At 44.6% G+C, this 19,866-nt stretch overlaps 1 protein-coding gene across 4 annotated transcripts in view; it reads right to left on the bottom strand.

The window, feature by feature from the left end:
• Positions 1-18,944, bottom strand: part of LOC110504964 (disks large homolog 3) — a 113,158-nt gene extending 94,214 nt beyond the window's left edge. For 2 of the 4 annotated variants that reach the window (XM_036969792.2, XM_036969794.2), the window contains exon 1: positions 17,614-18,417. In XM_036969792.2, coding sequence (XP_036825687.2) covers positions 17,614-17,991 — 378 coding nt within the window. In that variant the 5' untranslated portion in view covers positions 17,992-18,417. Of the gene's footprint in view, positions 1-17,613 lie in introns of all 4 variants that reach the window. The other 2 variants (XM_036969793.2, XM_036969789.2) reach the window with 2 other exon arrangements.
• Between the last annotated feature and the right edge of the window lie 922 nt (positions 18,945-19,866).

The following is a 19,866-nucleotide window of genomic DNA, read 5'->3' as shown; positions in this document are numbered from 1 at the left end:
GAAGCAGAGAGAGGCAGTTGTGCGGTAGGGACAAGTACACTGTACAGGAGCGGCTACAAGGTGCTGGATGGTCAATCCAAAGTCTGCACTGGCCATGCAGTATTTACAGTGATATGGCCTCTGCAGAAGTCAGGGCATTTATACTTCTTGCGCTTCGCGGAGCAGTGCAGAGCTGTTGTGAAGGAAGTTGTCAAGGAAGTGAGTTTGTGTTTATACAGGACCTCCCTTACTGTCAATCAATCAGAGCTATAAGCATTGTTAAAAAATTTGGGAGGCGCACGGCGATGCGGCACAGAGCTCAAATTGGCTTCTGTATGCTTCCGGAGGAGCTCCGATTGCGTTACACCCTCCATACGGAGCTTCCAACCACATTTTCAGATTAAACATAAATTGGTCGGCTCATACACCACAGATCCTCTTTGGAGAGCCACTGCTAAAACAACCAACGCCAATGACAGAGCCACCTATGACACTGGCCAGGATAGAGAGAGGATGGAGGGGCTGGTCCCAGGCAGTACCCCGTGGTACTAGAAACCCTCCTCCCCATCCCCTTCCCCCCCTCCAGTCATCATGGCCCACAGAGCTCAGCAGGTCGACTGTGGAACACCCACACGCAGCTCCATTCACCGCCTGTCCTCCCGGGCTCTGCCCGCGTTCACTTTGGCTGGCAAAGCGTGTAGGTGTTGAAAGTGATGAAGAATTACAGTAAAGTAGGACAATGGCGAGGCAACAAAAAGTGTGACACTACTTTCTACTGCACAATTATGAATACATTCATGAGCACGTTTGTCCATATGCTGGTGTATTTACTGCCAAAAGAAACGGCGGGGGAAAAAGAAATGTCCTTTTGTTTCAAACGTTTGTATTACTTTGGGGATTGCCAAGCCAATCTGCCTCCTGTTGAGGTTCCAGACTTCTCTGTCTCTTCTTCTCCTGTAGAACACCTCAGGTTGGATCACGACACACAGGCTTCATGGAAGACCGTGTCACAGCACAGATCAGAGCACACTCAAGAGCAGCCATCATTTGGGCATGGACACATGACACAAACACTGATCGGAGCAGACAGGCAAGAGGCTTAAAAGTTTAAACATTTCAGCAACTAGGCCTCAGATCTGATGATAAGGCATTTGTTCATAGAGTCCTTCAGTCAGACCAAGGGAAACAACATTGGAGCATGGGGCAAAAGTAAAATATTCAAATTCAATAATATTCTAAGCTTTAAATCAAGATTTTAATATACATTGAGTGGTCAAACATTTTTGAACATAGACTGGCCAGGTGAATGCAGGTGAAAGCTATGATCCCTTATTGATGTTGCTTGTTAAATCCACTTCAATCAGTTAAGATAAAAAGACAGGTTAAATAAGGATTTTTAAGCCTTGTGACAATTGAGACATGGATTGTGTATGTGTGCCATTCAGAGGGTGAATGGGCAAGACAAAAGATTTAAGTGCCTTTGAACAGGTAGTAGGTGCCAGGCGCCAGCGGTTTCAGTGTGTCAAGAACTGCAACGCGTCTGGGTTTTTCACTCTCATCAGTATCCCGTGTGTATCAAGAATGATCCACCTAACTTGACACAACCGTGGGAAGCATTGGAGTCAACATCCCTGTGGAATGCTTTTGACACCTTGTAGAGTCCACGCTCCAACGAATTGAGGCTGTTCTGAGGGAAAAAGGGGGTGCAAGTCATTATAATTAAGGTCATCCTAATGTTTGGTACACTCAGTGTACACACAAGAAGGTTACGATAAACAAGATCATTCCTTTAGTGTGCTAAGATCAAAGAAGCCTATCGTGGTAATTTAATATCTCCCATGAAGCAACTCTGTGGTAATTACATACGGGACATGACTCCAGCAGCTCATCGCTACCTCGTTCTCTCTTGAGGACGCTTAGAGGAGAGAGGAATAAGTGGATGTTTATAATTCTTTATATTGGCACAACACAGAGGAGGGTCATGACCTAAACATGAATAACAATACTTTGGTGTATTCAATTGGAGTAGAAATATAATATGGATCTGTTATAACAGATATGAAAAGATGCTAATACTATACTGCCTATGGCCATTCTAGCTGGGAGGAGAGTTTTCGAACAGCATTTCATCTCCTGGGCACAAGTGAGAGCAATCTGGCGTTGCGGTGTCATTGGCTTCGTTTTGATAATGCGCTGTAAATAGCAGCGCAACCACATGTAACCATGGCATTACCTGGTCAGCCTGCCTAGCGGAAACAGCATCCACAGGAGATGACATTCCAGGGTTCAAAGTGCACAGCCTGATATTGCATCATTGCTCTCACTTCCAAGCTCCCCCCTCCTTCCACCCTCTTCTCTCTCTCTCTCGGCCCATCCCTGCCAGACATGTCATCAGGCTCAGAGATATTCCAATGAGCAAATGCCTCGCTTGGATTTGTCTGATTACATCATTTGAATTTGAAATGGGGAATATTAATCCACATGAGCCCATATTGGGTTTTCTAAACTGTCTGATCATGATCTGCAGCCTCTCCAGCAGCCTATTCACAGCAAGGCTCTGGGGCTCGGCTGCCTGGAAGACCTCTCTGTGTTACACAAGTGGGACGCTAGGTAACACAGGAGAGGAGAGGGAAGCAGCATCACGACTAGAACCAGAATGGCTCCTCATTCCTCCGCTATCTGCCTCTACCTAAAACAGCATCCTTCTCTGCCTGTGCAATAGTAGTGGGAGCCTATAGGATTTATACTCCACATCTTCATTTTACATGTTTGTGAAATATTTATTTTAATGAAAACATGTGTGTGTGTTTACTAGCTACATGTACTCCATATCTACAGTGGCATGAAAACATCCTTTGCTAAAAAAGGCCCTTTGCCCTGCTGCCTGCTTGCCTGCCTTACTGCCTGTCTGTCTTCCTGCCTGCATTACTGGCTGCCTGCTTGCCTGCCTTACTGCCTGCCTTAATGCCTGTCTGTCTGCCTGAATTACTGCCTGTCTTACTACCTGTCTGTTTGCCTGTCTTACTGCTTGCCTGTCTGTCTGCCTGCCTTCCTCCCTGCCTACTTGCCTGCATTGCTGCCTGCCTTGCTGCCTGCACGTAAACATTGCAGTCTCCATAATTAACTGAGCAGCAGAGCTTATGTACAGCTCTGGTTAAGATTGCACCATGGCAACACACTGGCTCTTCTCCTCTCCCCTCCCCTATTCTTTCTTCTCAACTCCCCTCTTCTTCCCTCCTCTCCTCAACTCCTCTCTTCTCCTCTTCCCTCCCCCTGCCCTCCCCTCCCCTCCTCAACTCCTATCCCAACTCCTCAGCTCCTCTCGTCTCATCTCTCTCTCCCTTCCTCTCCACTCCTCAAGCTCCTCCGCCCCAGCTTAAGACACCTTATGGCTTCACGTGTGGGAAGGCAGCGCTCAACATACTGTCTTACTTATTCTAACACAGGGATATATATGTACTCGGATATTATGTAATTCAGTTCAACTACAAATTAGGGCCATCTCCAAGATACGGTGCCTAACATCAGTGCTTAGACATCACGCAGTTGCCCTCAGTGAATCTTTTTTTGTAAAAGGCTGGCAAGAGTGATATTGAGACACATGAATGATCAGGCCATTCAACTGATCGTTGATCATTTTCTGGGATTCATTGACACGAATAGCCCTGCACATTCAGGGACCAACGCTAGGAGCCTGAGCTCTGTGACATTACCATGGGCCAATAGACAGACTGAGACGACTGAGAGAGCAGGCAACCAACCCCAGGTTCAAGCCCATCCAGCCCTGGCCTTCTGCTCCGAGTGTAAATGTAGTGAGCAGGCTGAGGCATCTCGCTATTTCGAAGGTTTAACGGGAGTTCACATCTCTTTTCCTGTTTCCCGAAGCAGCCCTTCTGAAAATAGCAATTAGCAATCACTAACGTCACATAATAAACTGCTCTTCTTCTTTTATTCTGTTTATGCCAGATGCAACATGAAACACGAAGCAAATATCTATTTTGTGCTTCTTCAAGCATCACAGCCCTTTCCTCACTTGTCACGAGTTTTGGGGGACTCAGGTTTCAAGAGGACACCATCAGCCTGAGGTTAAAGAGTCCACAGTTAACCCTCAATACCCAACAGACAACAGGCCTGTACTGCATTCACTAGTGGTGGGCACCAATATCGATAATTTGATATGACATTGATATCGTTTGACTTAGCAAACTTAAAAGGTTAGTGTGACATTTTAGCAACCAAGCCTTTTTTTCCTACTTACCCAGAATCAGATGAACTCAAGGATACCATTTTGGATACTAGCATGCTAGTTGTTCCTGTAGACTTCCAGTGATTGTACTAACGCTAGTTAGCAATGGCTCCAGAAACTACCTTCAACTTCCTTCAAATTGCATGCAGAAACATACAAATGGTATCCATGAGTTCATCTGACTCCGGGTAAGTAGACAAAATTAATTGCCAAAATGTCTCACTGTCCCTTTAATTGCCTGCTCATGGTGCATCGATTGATGGCCATTGCATTCAGACTGGTTGGGTAGGTCTTAGGCTCCCAGACCATTCACACCTGGCCTAATGGTCAACAAGAGAACATTCACACAGTGGCAATGTTTTATTGAGGAGGGGGGTATGATATCGATAATGGAAAAATGTAACTGATCTCAATATGGACGTTCCATTCAGTGTCCATCACTAGCACTTACGAACAGCTGTATGGTTACACACCATCTCCATGTCAAGGATTCTTCCCTGCAGTCTCTGAAATATCTGCCTCCAGAGAAAAACCCAAGGCTACTGCTTAAGTGAGGTTCAATTCGAGAGAGAAAAGACGGAATAAAAGGTAACATTTACACAAATTCCACCCGCATGTCACGTGCCCATGCATACCGCACGATCCCACCAACGTATTGGTAGGAGACTCACAAACGCCAGTGTTGGAAAGGGAGATGACATACTTGTGGTGTTTCCAGGTGGTAGTCGTGTATAAGCCCATAAAGATCTGAGGCATGGCTTTCTAGTCCAGCAAAGTCCTCCTAGTCACAACTCCTCTCCGTGCTACGTCTCATTAAACTAGGTCTTTATACTAGTCACCATTCAGATAGGCAAACATACATAGAATATATACGCAGTCTCTCCTAAAACCAGCTCTTCAGACCAACTCTATAACAGTAAAAAAGACACACTGGGATTTAGAATAATCCATGTTCACACCGCAACTACAATCCCCAACATATTTATTTGGAAAGTGAAGCTAAAACTTTTCACTTGACTCCAGCATTTTGGATATGAGATCATATTTTTTATATGAGGTGCCAGTACATAACGTCACCTTTTATTTGAGGGTATTTTCATGCTGTTAATGCGTCTCTTCCCATGTGCAGCGTAGTCACACTGAGTGCCATCCCCATAATGCATTATCCAAGCAGCCCTTCAGCCATTTGGTCTGCCGGCCTCTCCATTTTTGTTCCTTCCGTTTTTCTTTATTTCTGTCATCCTCCTCTGCCTTCTGTCTTTCTTATACATCGTCAGAATCAAAAGTTCCATTTCAGGGTGTCGACTAGCTACATAGTGAGGGTATGTTGCAGCAGGCTGCTTCAGCTCTGTGCGTCTGTATAATTAGCACAGCTTTTCTCTGCCGTTTTAAGAGGATGTGCTCAAGCTGCCGTTTCATTAAAATACAGCCGCTATGCCTTTAAAACAATCACGTCTTTAATCTTTGAATACAGCTTTTTCTCCTTTCGAAATGAGGCCTTGACCAAATGTAATACATTAAAGGAAATGTTGAAGGTTGATCCGTGGTTGAAATACGTGGATTACTTTTGACAAACCTATCAATGAAACTGTGGAAAGATCTTTCTGAACCTGCTGTTCATTGCACATCTGTTTAACATAGCGCAATTGGTCTGGAATTATTCATGTTTTCAATGCCATTCCTGTAGTCTGTCTTATTCGTTTACATTGCTCTTTCCATTGGTCTTAGTCCATGTGTCTCTGCAAAATCAGTCGGCTCCTAAAGGGATGGACACAGTACAAGCACCATATAGCCACATATATATGCATATGTTTGTCTGCCACTGCATTCTCCCTCCATCCCTCTCTCCCTTCTCCTCCCCAGTAAAAAGACAGGATGAGTGAGAGGGTGACTCATGTTATCCAAACATTTGTCTATGCTAGAGCACAGACCACATAATATCCTTTAACAGGCCCTTGGTTCATTATCAGTCATTATTGCCTAGTGGATATATACTGTGTCTGCCCATTGACCTTAATGTGCTCAAGATAGTGTATCTCTCTCTCCCCTCCTCTCTCTCTCTCTCTCTGGGAAATGGAGACAGATATCCCAGCCTAGAGACAGAGAGGGCGAGAGAGATAAAGACAGAAAGAGAGAGCACAACCCTACCCGTTCCTGGTTACAAACAATACAAACAATCCCGTCTTAATATCCTACTTCTCGTAGCACTGTAGATGGGGTACACCGGCCTTGACATAGCTTATTCTGGATTTATTACATCTCTCCCTCTGTTCATCTAGGGTGTCTGTGAATATGCCATATTTGAGTGGAGGTTGGATGTCTGTCTGTGTCTTGTCTACACTGTATGATTGCATTGTTGTCCCTCAGGTAGGCAGCTCTCTCCCTCATATTTCCTTTCCTCCCCTGGATTTCCATTAGTTCTGTAGTATGGGTGTATTTTACTGTGTTCATTAAGACCACTAAGACACTGGCCTGCCCAATGTCTCAGGACTACAGAGCTGTACTATGCCTACGTAATATTTCCCTGTACTGTGGGCCTAAGTGTCATCTCTGCATCTCTCCGTCCCCTGACTGTACTGTAGTACTGTATTTCAGATTTAACACAAGCAGAGTCTGTCCAGATTACGTGCTGGATTACCATGGTATGTTATCAAAGTTTCTAAGTAGTACATGGTCAGCAGGCAGCAGCCCAACGTTGGAGCTGGCTGGGCTCAGCGGGCCATACACAGCAAAACAATAAGAACTTCATTTGGCACTGATGTAATTGTCTTTATGCATCAGTGTAGCACCTCTGCTGCTCACTGCTATTGTGATGTTCTTCATGACTGGCGGCCGAGGCAAGGCACTCGTGGGTAATTGGGTGTGTGGTTGATTTCTAAGTATTGGAAGTATAGAGCGTTGGCACCATGACTCAGTGTAACATTATCATGCCATCTTTATACTAACAGAACAGCATCCATTTTGTAGCCATTACTTCAATGTTGTGATGTTTATTGTTCAATATTTAAAAAATGTGGTCGACTGCCAATCCTCAACGTCAACCATGGATATACAGTGGGGCAAAAAAGTATTTAGTCAGCCACCAATTGTGCAAGTTCTCCCACTTAGCCAGAAATATTGCTTGTTTGTAGGTGACCAAATACTTATTTTCCACCATAATTTGCAAATAAATTCATTAAAATTAAAATTTAAAATTGATTTTCTGGATTTTTTTACCTCATTTTGTCTGTCATAGTTGAAGTGTACCTATGATGAAAATTACAGGCCTCTCTCATCTTTTTAAGTGGGAGAACTTGCACAATTGGTGGCTGACTAAATACTTTTTTGCCCCACTGTATACTCCCTGTGTGTTTATTTGGACAGTGAAGTTGAAACTTTTAATTTGGCTCTATATTCTAGAATTTTGAATTTGAGATCAAATGTTTGATATGAGGCGACAGTACAGAACTTCACTTATGGTGTACTCAATTGAGTCAAAAGTTTAGTAAATTGAATTTCGCAGTTTGTTTTGGTTGTGTTTCGGGTTATGTTGTGCCCAATAGAAATGAATGTTAAATAATGTATTGTCATTTTGCAGTTGCTTTTATTGTAAATAAAAATTGAATATGTTTCTGAACACTTCTACATGAATGTGAATGCTGAATAAATAGTGAATAATGATGAGTGAGAAAGTTACAGAGGCATAAATATCATACCCCCCAGAAATGCTAACCCCCTCTGTTATTGTCATGGTGAGAGGTTAGCATGTTTTGGGGGCGTGATCTTTGTGCATCTGTAACTTTCTCACTCATCACTATTCACAATTCATTCAGGATTATCCATAATCATGGTAAACAATATTTATCATTCATTTCTATTGGGCACAACATAACCCGAAACACGACCAAAACAAATGCATCCAACAAGTTTATAGAGTCACAAGTTTATGTAGTCATTGCGTGCTAGGAATATGGGACCAAATACTTTGACTAAATGTAATACACTATAAGTGAATTTATTCAAATACTTATGACACCTTCAATTGTGGGGACTAAATACAGTACAGAAAGTGGTTTCCTTTCTAAACGGTAGAACAGATATGTATGAAAATACCCTCACATAAAAGGTGATATTCTGCACTGTCCCCTCATATCAAACATTTTATCTCAAATCGAAAATATAGAGCCAAATTAAAAGTTTCAACTTCACTGTCCAAATAAACACGTAGGGGAGTATATATCCATGGTTGACGTTGAGGATTGGCAGTCGACCACATTTTTTAAATATTGAACAATAAACATCACAACATTGAAGTAATGGCTACAAAATGGATGCTGTTCTGTTAGTATAAAGATGGCATGATAATGTTACACTGAGTCATGGTGCCAACACTCTATACTTCCAATACTTAGAAATCAACCACACACCCAATTACCCACGAGTGCCTTGCCTCGGCCGCCAGTCATGAAGAACATTACAATAGCAGTGAGCAGCAGAGGTGCTACACTGATGCATAAAGACAATTACATCAGTGCCAAATTAAGTTCTTATTGTTTTGCTGTGTATGGCCCGCTGAGCTCCAACGTTGGGCTGCTGCCTGCTGACCATGTACTACTTAGAAACTTTGATAACATACCATGGTAATCCAGCACGTAATCTGGACAGACTCTGCTTGTGTTAAATCTGAAATACAGTACTACAGTACAGTCAGGGGACGGAGAGATGCAGAGATGACACTTAGGCCCACAGTACAGGGAAATATTACGTAGGCATAGTACAGCTCTTTAGTCCTGAGACATTGGGCAGGCCAGTGTCTTAGTGGTCTTAATGAACACAGTAAAATACACCCATACTACAGAACTAATGGAAATCCAGGGGAGGAAAGGAAATATGAGGGAGAGAGCTGCGTACCTGAGGGACAACAATGCAATCATACAGTGTAGACAAGAGAGACACTGTCTTGAGCACATTAAGGTCAATGGGTAGACACAGTATATATCCACTAGGCAATAATGACTGATAATGAACCAAGGGCCTGTTAAAGGATATTATGTGGTCTGTGCTCTAGCATAGACAAATGTTTGGATAACATGAGTCACCCTCTCACTCATCCTGTCTTTTTACTGGGGAGGAGAAGGGAGAGAGGGATGGAGGGAGAATGCAGTGGCAGACAAACATATGCATATATATGTGGCTATATGGTGCTTGTACTGTGTCCATCCCTTTAGGAGCCGACTGATTTTGCAGAGACACATGGACTAAGACCAATAGAAAGAGCAATGTAAACGAATAAGACAGACTACAGGAATGGCATTGAAAACATGAATAATTCCAGACCAATTGCGCTATGTTAAACAGATGTGCAATGAACAGCAGGTTCAGAAAGATCTTTCCACAGTTTCATTGATAGGTTTGTCAAAAGTAATCCATGTATTTCAACCACGGATCAACCTTAAACATTTCCTTTAATGTATTACATTTGGTCAAGGCCTCATTTCGAAAGGAGAAAAAGCTGTATTCAAAGATTAAAGACGTGATTGTTTTAAAGGCATAGCGGCTGTATTTTAATGAAACGGCAGCTTGAGCACATCCTCTTAAAACGGCAGAGAAAAGCTGTGCTAATTATACAGACGCACAGAGCTGAAGCAGCCTGCTGCAACATACCCTCACTATGTAGCTAGTCGACACCCTGAAATGGAACTTTTGATTCTGACGATGTATAAGAAAGACAGACGGCAGAGGAGGATGACAGAAATAAAGAAAAACGGAAGGAAAAAAATGGAGAGGCCAGCAGACCAAATGGCTGAAGGGCTGCTTGGATAATGCATTATGGGGATGGCACTCAGTGTGACTACGCTGCACATGGGAAGAGACGCATTGTCTCCATCGCCAAATGTCCTCCTCACAAGACACAACTCTCCAGAAAATGGAAGACGTCTAAATCTGTGTATTTCAGCTCTTCGGCTTTAGTATCTAGTTTTCATTCAGCAGCTAAATGCCTCACGATACTGCATGAATAACAGCATCCCGTCAATGCTCAGATGAACCAAGCGACAGCGTACTGCTACAACATTCTAGACGTGCAGGCCCGGGTCCACGCCGCTACAACACAGTACATGCATCCACTGGAGCCAGAGCTGCGTTTCTAAAATTGCGAGCCATGGAACAATAGCGCGGGGGCTGTTGAAAGCACCCACGGACACCCACAAAAAAAGAATTGGAGTCAGAAGGCTTGGGGATAGGCCCACTCTTCAGCGTTATCGATTGTGATGCATGTAGATTCTGTGGCAGCGTGGGGGTGTTCTAGTACGCTCTGGCCAGGATGTTAGTGCTGAGATCTGAAGCATACACAGCCAAGAGCAATAGGATAAGACTGTAGAAGCACCCTACATAAATCCTACAGCACTGTTTTCTGTACATATCCTTTAGTATTCATCATTAGTTACAGCAGTAGGGGGCGTGACCATGTCCCCCATCATCACCCAATAAAAGGCCTATTCCTTCTCTTTTGTCTTCCTGTCAGAACAAGAGAACGATGGTTCCATTGCTGAATCAGGAAGTACGGTCCCGTTTTCTAGGCCAGTCGCTACTGTGATCAGCAAAAACAGCGAAATAAAACAAAGCAGACAAGCAAACAAACAGCCCTTCCCCTCGCTCCTATCGTCCCTGGCTGATTGGCTGGCTGGCTGGGAGAGGCAGAGGGTTGGGCCCAGGCCGGGGCTCTGACAAACAGCATAGAAAGCAGACACAGCTGTGTACACATACTGTACAAACAGCCCAATAAACACGTTACTCAAATTCTGCAATATATGTTTTTATAAAGGACTCCACAAGATCGCTATGTTTTCATGATGGTTTGGTTGCATCTGAGAAGCATATTTGTACTATATGATGAGTACAATATGTATATTTACAGTAAGCCTAACGTTGAAACAAAGCAGGTCCACCTCTCTGTGAATGATGTGAAAAAGCAGCAGGTTTTACAGGAGGTATGGGAGGTGAGGTTAGACTGCTCCAGTCCAGTGTCATAGTTAGACCAACACACCTGCCCGCCGTTCAGAGATTAAGCTGAAAACAAAAAGTTGAAAAAGTTAGACTTTTGTAAAAGTGCACATTAATATTGCAGTACACCTTCTGCCCTCTGTTTCATAGTGCATCTGTAGTGATTCACCGTGCTGCTCTCCTTTATGTGTCTTGTTGGTACATTTGGTTTTAGGCAAAGGTGTGTTTCATGAAGGGATGTGTGTGTGTGGGAGAGTTCGTAAGAGACAAAGAGGGGAGACATATTGATGGATAAATACAGTATTGGACAGGCAGTGTCCACAGGCAATAAGTCCTTGTAAAATGACAATTGATACTGCAAGTGAGCATCAGTTTGCAGCCAGCCGCTGACAGGCAAGTCAGACAACATAGCAATTACTTACAGGGTAGAAAGTCTCGTGGCTGTTAACCAGACTAGCAGATTGTCAGAGCTAATACGATTATGGCGTAACTGTGTTACACTGGACCACATCAGCTAGCTGGACGTCTCCTCTCCCATCCCCTCCTCTCCTCTTCCCCATCTCACAGGGCAGGGTCACTGCTGGCCATCTTGGCATGGAGGTTATACAATACCAATTTGTTTACCCAAATCCAGCTTTATGTGCACAAAGAGAAACCGACAGACCTACTGTTCTATGTTGTATCATGTCAAAATGTTCACGGCTGAGATCCCATGAGTCTCATCTATAACGTAGCACTATGTAGCAATTGCATTTCGTAAAAGCTACGAGTAACACAAAAGTGTGTAGGCCTACAGTACATGTATTCCAATAACTATCAAACCAAGCACAGAACATCCCACACTGTCTGATATCAAGCAGACTTTGAACATCCAGTTCTGTAACCCCTGAGCATCCATCCAGCACTCAGCTCCAGTGATTAGTCAGAAACAGGCACACAGAGCTCTGTTTTGAAACAAGTGTGTAGACCTCCATCCATCCCTGTTTCTTCCTTGTTCATACCCCCCTTTTGTACAGACACGCACAACATTTCAAATGACATCATTCTCCGGATGCCAAGCTGTCTGGCCTTTTAGAGTCACCAGAGATAACGGTCAGGGAGGATGGAGGATGGGGGGTGGGGGGGTGGGGCCCTCTGGGATCTACCCCAACCCCATCTCTGTCTGGGGTGGCCTGTGATCAACACTCTCTGTCTGCCACCCCTGTCTCTGTCAAAAGGAGAGGCAGCATCTCACCAATCCACTCCACTCACTGACAGATAGGCTTCACCACCAGGAACCTAGCTGCTCCTGATTCTTACGGCTCTCAGTAACCTTCCAGATGTACTGTTAGAAAGCTATGCATTATTACTGACTTTACATGTCCCAGGGGTGACATCTCAGGCCAGACAAATAGCGAAAACCAACTAACCAACCCCCTTTTCTCCTCTGCTATCCTCTTCCCTCCCATCCTACCCCATCCTCTTCTTTCTCTCCTCCCATCTCCTCTGCTCTGCTCTCTTCTCCGCTGCTCTCCTCTTCCCTCCCATAATTTCCCTTCCATCCTACCCCATCCTCTTCTTTCTCTCCTCCCCTCTCCTCTCCTCTTCCCTCCCATCATCTCCCTTCCATCCTACCCCATCCTCTTCTTTCTCTCCTCCCCTCTCCTCTCCTCTGCTCTCTTCCCGTCTGCTTTCCTCTCCTCTTCCCTCCCATCATCTCCCTTCCATCCCATACCATCTTCTTTCTCTCCTCTCCTTTCCTATCATCCCCTCTCTCCTCTCCTCTCCTTTCCTCTCCTCCATGGAGACCAGCCCAGAGAGCAGCCCACTGCCGAGGCCCCAGTGACAACATGGTCCTCTGGATATCTGCTGACATATGTCATATAGATGGGACATATCTTCCCCGTCTGAGAGAGGAATAATAGCTGGCGTGTAACGTTACATGCTATATATGCAAATGACCCCTCCACCTTGATAAAGACACTTAAAAGACAACCACGAAGGAATCATCTGTAACAATGGCCAGGGTGTACGGATCTCAGCATATATGTAATGAAAGGCCATACAGCTGGTCCTTATTGCGTGTTCCTGTAAAAAGGATGCTACAATGCTCCGGTCCCAGTCTAGTGTAGCCGTAGCCTATCGAGCCAACATCACCTCCTCCTTGCTCCCCATTTTGAGATCAGCTCAGAGATAAATCCCTCTTGAGCTGATGAGAATATTGCTGCGTTCAGATGGAGGCTGTCTAAGTCACGGTAGGGGTCTGAGCTTAAGACATTTGGAAATCCTCTCCTGTAATAGCCCCTGGGCTGGGCCCCCTGTAATAGCCCCTGGGCTGGGCCCCCTGTAATAGCCCCTGGGCTGGGCCCCCTGTAATAGCCCCTGGGCTGGGCCCCCTGTAATAGCCCCTGGGCTGGGCCCCCTGTAATAGCCCCTGGGCTGGGCCCCCTGTTATAGGCCTGGCAAATGACATCATAAATGGACCAAATCTTCACATGGATGTACAAACACAACAACACACAAAATCAAATTGCTTTATCTACACATACTGCATTACATGTGGTATCATACAAACACAAAGATATGTGGATTTAATAAGTATCAAAGAAAGACAATCAAAAGCACAAACATTGGTCCATCTGTTAATTACTGTTCCTTTCCTATTCAACTAGACGCAGCTGGTGGTTGGATCGTCTAAAATTGAGATATTGAAGAGCGATCCAAACACAGAACTATCGAGGCAAAGGGACATTTCTGATCCGACCCTAAAGGCTCTCGACAGGAGGCGACCTATGGGAGTGTTAATGAGGTAAGCCCACCCAATACCCATGCATTACAATGATCCTGTACATCCACAGAGCACCAATCATCAGGTAAACAATAGACCCACAACGGAGCATGGGGGATTTGGAGAGCAGTTTGGAAAATATTTAATATCTTGTTCGTAATAAATAAAGTAAAATCCAATTAACATTTAAAGCTAATCATAGCCACAGAGCTGGAGAGCACACACAGACAGATTGGAGCCTGAGGGGGGGGACGGAGCGTTCTGAGTGAAGCCCCCCCCCATTAGGCCAGTCTCCTCATCTCTCAGATGGAAATTCAACTGCTCTTGTTTAAAGGAAATGCTCCTTTTAATCCCAACTGGCTTCATGAACATCCATCCATAATTAACCTAACCAACCCCCCCGACAATAGACCATTATCTTGCTTTAGAGGAGATATGGTGGGGAGGGAATGGAACACAGACGTGCGGTTAAATGGAAGGTAATATACTGTACTTTGTTTAGTTTGAAACAAGATCTTGGGCATTTTCGGGAACACTTGTGTCTATCGAAATCCTTTGGAACAAATATATGATATGAAAATAGGTTACCCGACTGTAATCATGTATTACTTTTGAGAGATTATGTCAGATGACTACTAATAACTATTTCAGTCTCCCAAAAATCTTCAAAGAAATGCATGTATCAGAAAGATCAGTGGTTGAGTGGCTGTGTCTAATATGAGCATTACACATGTCCATGACCTGGTCTCTGGCCTCTTGTAAGTTTTGCAAAGGTGGTGTGGGAGGGGGACCCGAAGAGAACAGAGGCTACAGTGTCCATCCAAGGCTATGCTCTGTGTTGTGGGCGGCCACAACAAGCAGGGAGGACGGTGCTACTGTATGTTGTACTAGAGACAAAGAGGCCTGCCTCTCTCTCTCTCTCTCTCACACACACAAACACACACACACACACACACACATAACCCCTCCCCATTTCCAGGTGGGCCACCTCTATTGGCTTATTTCTCTCTTTTTTTTTCACCTCTACTATCACCACTTATTCTGTCTCTGTGTTTCCAGTTCTGTTGTGCCGGTTACATGGCAGATTATCACTGTTTGGATTCGTATGCTGTATTTGACACACGTTCAAACGTTTCTATGTACACCCAGACTACCTCCTAACAAAGATGTGTGATAATGTGTAACTGCCTGAGCTACAGTATGTGCAGTATGAACCATCCCAAAGATCCTCTGACAGGATGACAGAAGAGGAGCAGGACCAATCATTTTTACCTCCACTGATTTCATCTATCAGAGGCTGTGGCTAATGCATGCTGTAAAGGCTGTGACTAATGCATGCTGTAAAGGCTGTGGCTAATGCATGCTGTAAAGGCTGTGGCTAATGCATGCTGTAAAGGCTGTGGCTAATGCATGCTATAAAGGTTGTGGCTAATGCATGCTATAAAGGTTGTGGCTAATGCATGCTATAAAGGCTGTGGCTAATGCATGCTATATAGGTTGTGGCTAATGCATGATGCATGCTGTAAATAACCCACCCTCCTTTGCATGAATTAACAAGCCGCCACATAAATGAACGAGCGACCGAAAAACATCTCACATGAGATATTGGCTCCAATTAATTTGAAATCGGGACATTCAATATACGCTGGGAACGAGCAGTTGGCAGGAGGACATTTGTACTGATGATGGTAAATAAATAGTAGCCACGAAAAATGCTTACGTGATCAAAACTGCTGTGAGATTTTAAACGTGTGAGAAGTGAAATCTGTCTTCATCTGATTGGATGAGGACCGGTTAGAATACTGTAGATGATCATCACGGTACTATTATGTCAAGGGTGCAGCAAATCCTGGACTACTTCACAGTTTCTCCTACAGTTCAATCCTCTCCCTCCACGGTTGTTGTAGAGCAGGGATGGGCATCTTTCACCCCTAAAAAATGTATCAGAGGGGAGGGGACTCAGTCGGGATCTCAATTTACTGTTGCGAGATAGAATAGTAGAATACACCAAGTGCAATTTCAGTTACGGGTCAGCAGTTTTTCTCTCGTTATGTCAGTCGCTGACAGTCACTTAATTAGCCCATGTCAGCTAGATTTTTAAAGATTGGTGAATTAGTCTAGTGGACAGCTATCTAAACTTGTAGTAATGTCGAATTTGAGCCCGGGGGCCCCCCCTTTGATTTTGTTAATCAGTCTCATTCAGATATCATAGTAAAAACTGCAAACATGTCTCTCCACCCTATGGCAAAATGTGTAGAATTGCAAGAAATTAGCTGTAAAACTGCTCATTTTTCTCCCCACCCCATGGCCAAATGAGTAGAATTGCAGGAACAAAAAAATGTGCATGAAAGTAGTTATAAAATTGCTAAATATTCTCTCTGCTCCATGACAAAATGTGTAACATTGCAGCAAACTAGCTTAAAAAAAACGAATTGTGGCCCCTCATCATCGGATTCAGATGTTTTTGTGACCCCCATCCCTGCTGTAGAGGAAGGCTAGCTAGTGTTGTCAGGTTGCTGTTCATCTGTGCTCTGTGTTCGGTAGAATTTCTCCAACATTGCCAGTGAGATTTCAGCCTCCATTTTACCCCCATGATGTTTCTCACTCTCTCACTCTCCTGCCATTCGATGCTCTTTGCTCAAATACACAAACAAACGCACACTGACTTCCTAGCTTTAGTCAAAAGCGATATGTCTAGACTGAGATGATAGAGGCCCCGGGAAAATGAAGGAAATGTTAAATGGAGAATATGAAACGTGCCGGTTTAGATGGTCCTAGTTAAGTATCACATTCACCCAGTAGGATGGATGCTTCTTCCCTTTCGTCAGTCCGCTTTTATCCAACCCTCCACCTCAGGACAAATGAACATTTAATAAGGAATAACTAGCCGCATACAGACATAAGACATCTTAATGGAGCTCTTCCTTCTCTCCTCTCTCCTCCCTCCCTCATCTCCATCTCCTCTCCCCCTTCCTACTGAAAATCTGCCTGATGAGAGATAACCCTTTCATTAGTTAATCTGTGAGAAACATGCATCACATATGGGGTGTTCGTGTCAGGCAAAATGTTTTTTTGGGGGGGGGGAACGGGCCGATAGAGACAAATGTCTGTCTACATTTCAGTGTAATGAGCTGGCTTCAGCATCATTTAGCTTTCAACGCATATCTCCCTATCGCCTCTACACTGTGGCTGTAGTAATGTTAACGTAGGCCTTAGATGAAATAAAACAAATAAGCAATTTCAATCCCATCTGACCTTTATGTAAGGCATTACATTCTTATGATGAAGTGAATGGAGAATAGTTGGCCTGTTCTGTATAGTTGAACAATGTATAGCAAACAGCCCACTACTCCCTAAATGAATGAATGAGAATGACCAGATGAACAGAGAATCTGTATTAGAGCAGAAGGCTGGGATGAAGGAGTGAATATGAGGCATCAGCGCCGGCTACCACACCACAGCACAACAGGCTCCACCAAGACAGATGAGCACCTCTAAAGATGTACACACTCGTGTCTGTTCCAACCCAGCAACCTCGTATCAAATCCCATTCACCCACTGGCCACCTGCCTAATCCCTATGCTCCCAGAGGCGTGGGACAGAAGGCCATGAGGCCGGCTGAGGATGTTGAGGTAGTTACCTGGTCGTACCACTCCCGGTTGGAACAGGTGCACTCCGGCCACCAACCTGCTTGACCACCAGAATTGTTGCCATTCACCTTGGTGCTGCCCTTGGATTGGCCCTTGGGGTTTGGGCCTCCGGGACCCCCGGCAGACGTCATCTTGCCCTTACTTCTCCCCAGAGTGCCCCCTCCTCCTCCCATGCCTCCTCCTCCTCCTCCCCCTGAGACTGGAGGCTGGGGTAAGGTCTGCCCGCCTCCAGGCCCGTACCCGGCCGGGTATCCATAGGGCTCGGCCTGCCATTCTTGGTACTGAGGGGCGTCCATCCTGCGCAGGGCGGCCATGCGGGTCACCTCGTAACATTCTGGGCACTTGCAGCAGTGGTGGTGTTTGTGCATGCTGGCTGGGCTGGAGCTGGGCTGGAGCTGGGCTGGAGCTGGGCTGGAGCTGGGCTGGCGCTGGGCTGGAGCTGGGCTGGAGCTGGGCTGGAGCTGGGCTGGCGCTGGGCTGGAGCTGGGCTGGAGCTGGGCTGGAGCTGGGCTGGCGCTGAGCGGCGTGGTGTGGCACTTTCTCTCTGCTGCCTCCTCAGATCACACGCAGCACGCTGCGATCGGCTCGCAGAGCACTAATACCGACGAAAATAACACTAATCACAGCAATTCGACAGATTTTCCCCTTTTCTCCAAATCCTGTTACTCTCCTCTCTTTATTCCCCTCAGATGACAAAAAAAAGAGCGAGGAGGTGGAAGTAGCAACAGGAAAACAAAAAATGAGTACGTAGTCTTCCTTCCTCTTGACGTAGAAGATAAAAGAAAAGAATATTGAAAATATTGTATACGATCACACAATCAGAGACCAGCCCCGATGGTACATTTTCCTCTTGCTGCTCTTGTTTCACAGTGATATGTATATAAATTCATAGATATATTAATTTGTTTATATATATTTACACACACACACACAAATACATATAAAAATATTAGTATAAACAGACAAGCACAAATACACAGATATATATACAGAGAAATATGTATATAAATATCTATATGCGTGTGTACAAATATATATATATAAACAATATGTACAGGTATAAATGATATCCTCAGATGAAATCTTCCTCGGTATTTCTCTTCCCTTTTTCCAAACCCGTTTTCTTCCTCCCGTTTTTCCTCCTGCGTTGAGAAGCAGCGTTTCTATGTCTTTCTCTCTCTCTTTTCTCAGCCTGCAGAGAGGAGCTGAGCACTGGACTGGCTCTCAATCAGCTTGCCCTAGATGTGGATTATACAGAGGGAGGCGAGCAAGCGAGATGGAGAGAAAGAGAGCGAGAGGGAGAGAGAAAAGAGCGAGAGGCGGAGAGGGGGAGACTGAGCATCCCTCCAGCACCTCAGCCCTGACAGCCACAGCCAATCAACTGGCAGCACTGCCATCATCATCAGCAGCAGCAACAGGACTGAGCGCTTCACTGGCTGCTCTTAAAGGGGCCATGCCACCTACAGTACCAGTCTAAAGTTTGGACACACCTATTCATTCAATGTTTTTTCTATACCTATACTATTTTCTACATTGTATGACAACTTTGCACACCTTGGAATTCTCTCAACCAGCTTCATGAGGTAGTCACCAGGAATGCACTTTAATTAACTGTGCCTTGTTAATTTGTGGAATTTCTTTCCTTCTTAATGCGTTGGAGCCAATCAGTTGTGTTGTGACAAGGTAGGTGTGGTATACAGAAGATAGCCCTATTCGGTAAAAGACCAAGTCCATATTATGGCAAGAACAGCTCAAATAAGCAAAGAGAAACGACAATCCCACATTACTTTAAGACATGAAGGTCAGTCAATCTGTAAAATTTCAAGAACTTTTAAAGTTTCTTCAAGTGCAGTCTCAAAAACCATCAAGCACTATGATGAAACTGGCTCTCATGAGGACTGCCACAGGAAACGAAGATCCAGAGTTAACTGTGCTGCAAAGGATAAGTTCATTAGAGTTAACTGCACCTCAGATTGCAGCCCAAATAAATGCTTCACAGAGTTCAAGTAACAGACACATCTCAACATCAACTGTTCAGAGGAGACTGTGTGAATCAGGGCTTCATGGTCAAATTTCTGCAAAGAAACCCCTACTAAAGGACACCAACAAGACGAAGAGACTTGCTTGGGCAAAGAAACATGAGCAAAGGACATTAGACCGGTGGAAATCTGTCCTTTGGTATGATGAGTTCAAATATGACATTTTTGGTTCCAACCACCATGTCTTTGTGAGACGCAGAGTAG

The sequence above is a fragment of the Oncorhynchus mykiss genome, chromosome 25 (assembly GCF_057628025.1).
Source record: "Oncorhynchus mykiss isolate SJ-2025 chromosome 25, ASM5762802v1, whole genome shotgun sequence".
In the NCBI taxonomy this organism is placed as follows: Eukaryota; Metazoa; Chordata; class Actinopteri; order Salmoniformes; family Salmonidae; genus Oncorhynchus; species Oncorhynchus mykiss.
The sequence above is the reverse complement of the archived record's forward strand: the minus strand, read 5'-3'. Positions and strand labels throughout refer to the sequence as shown.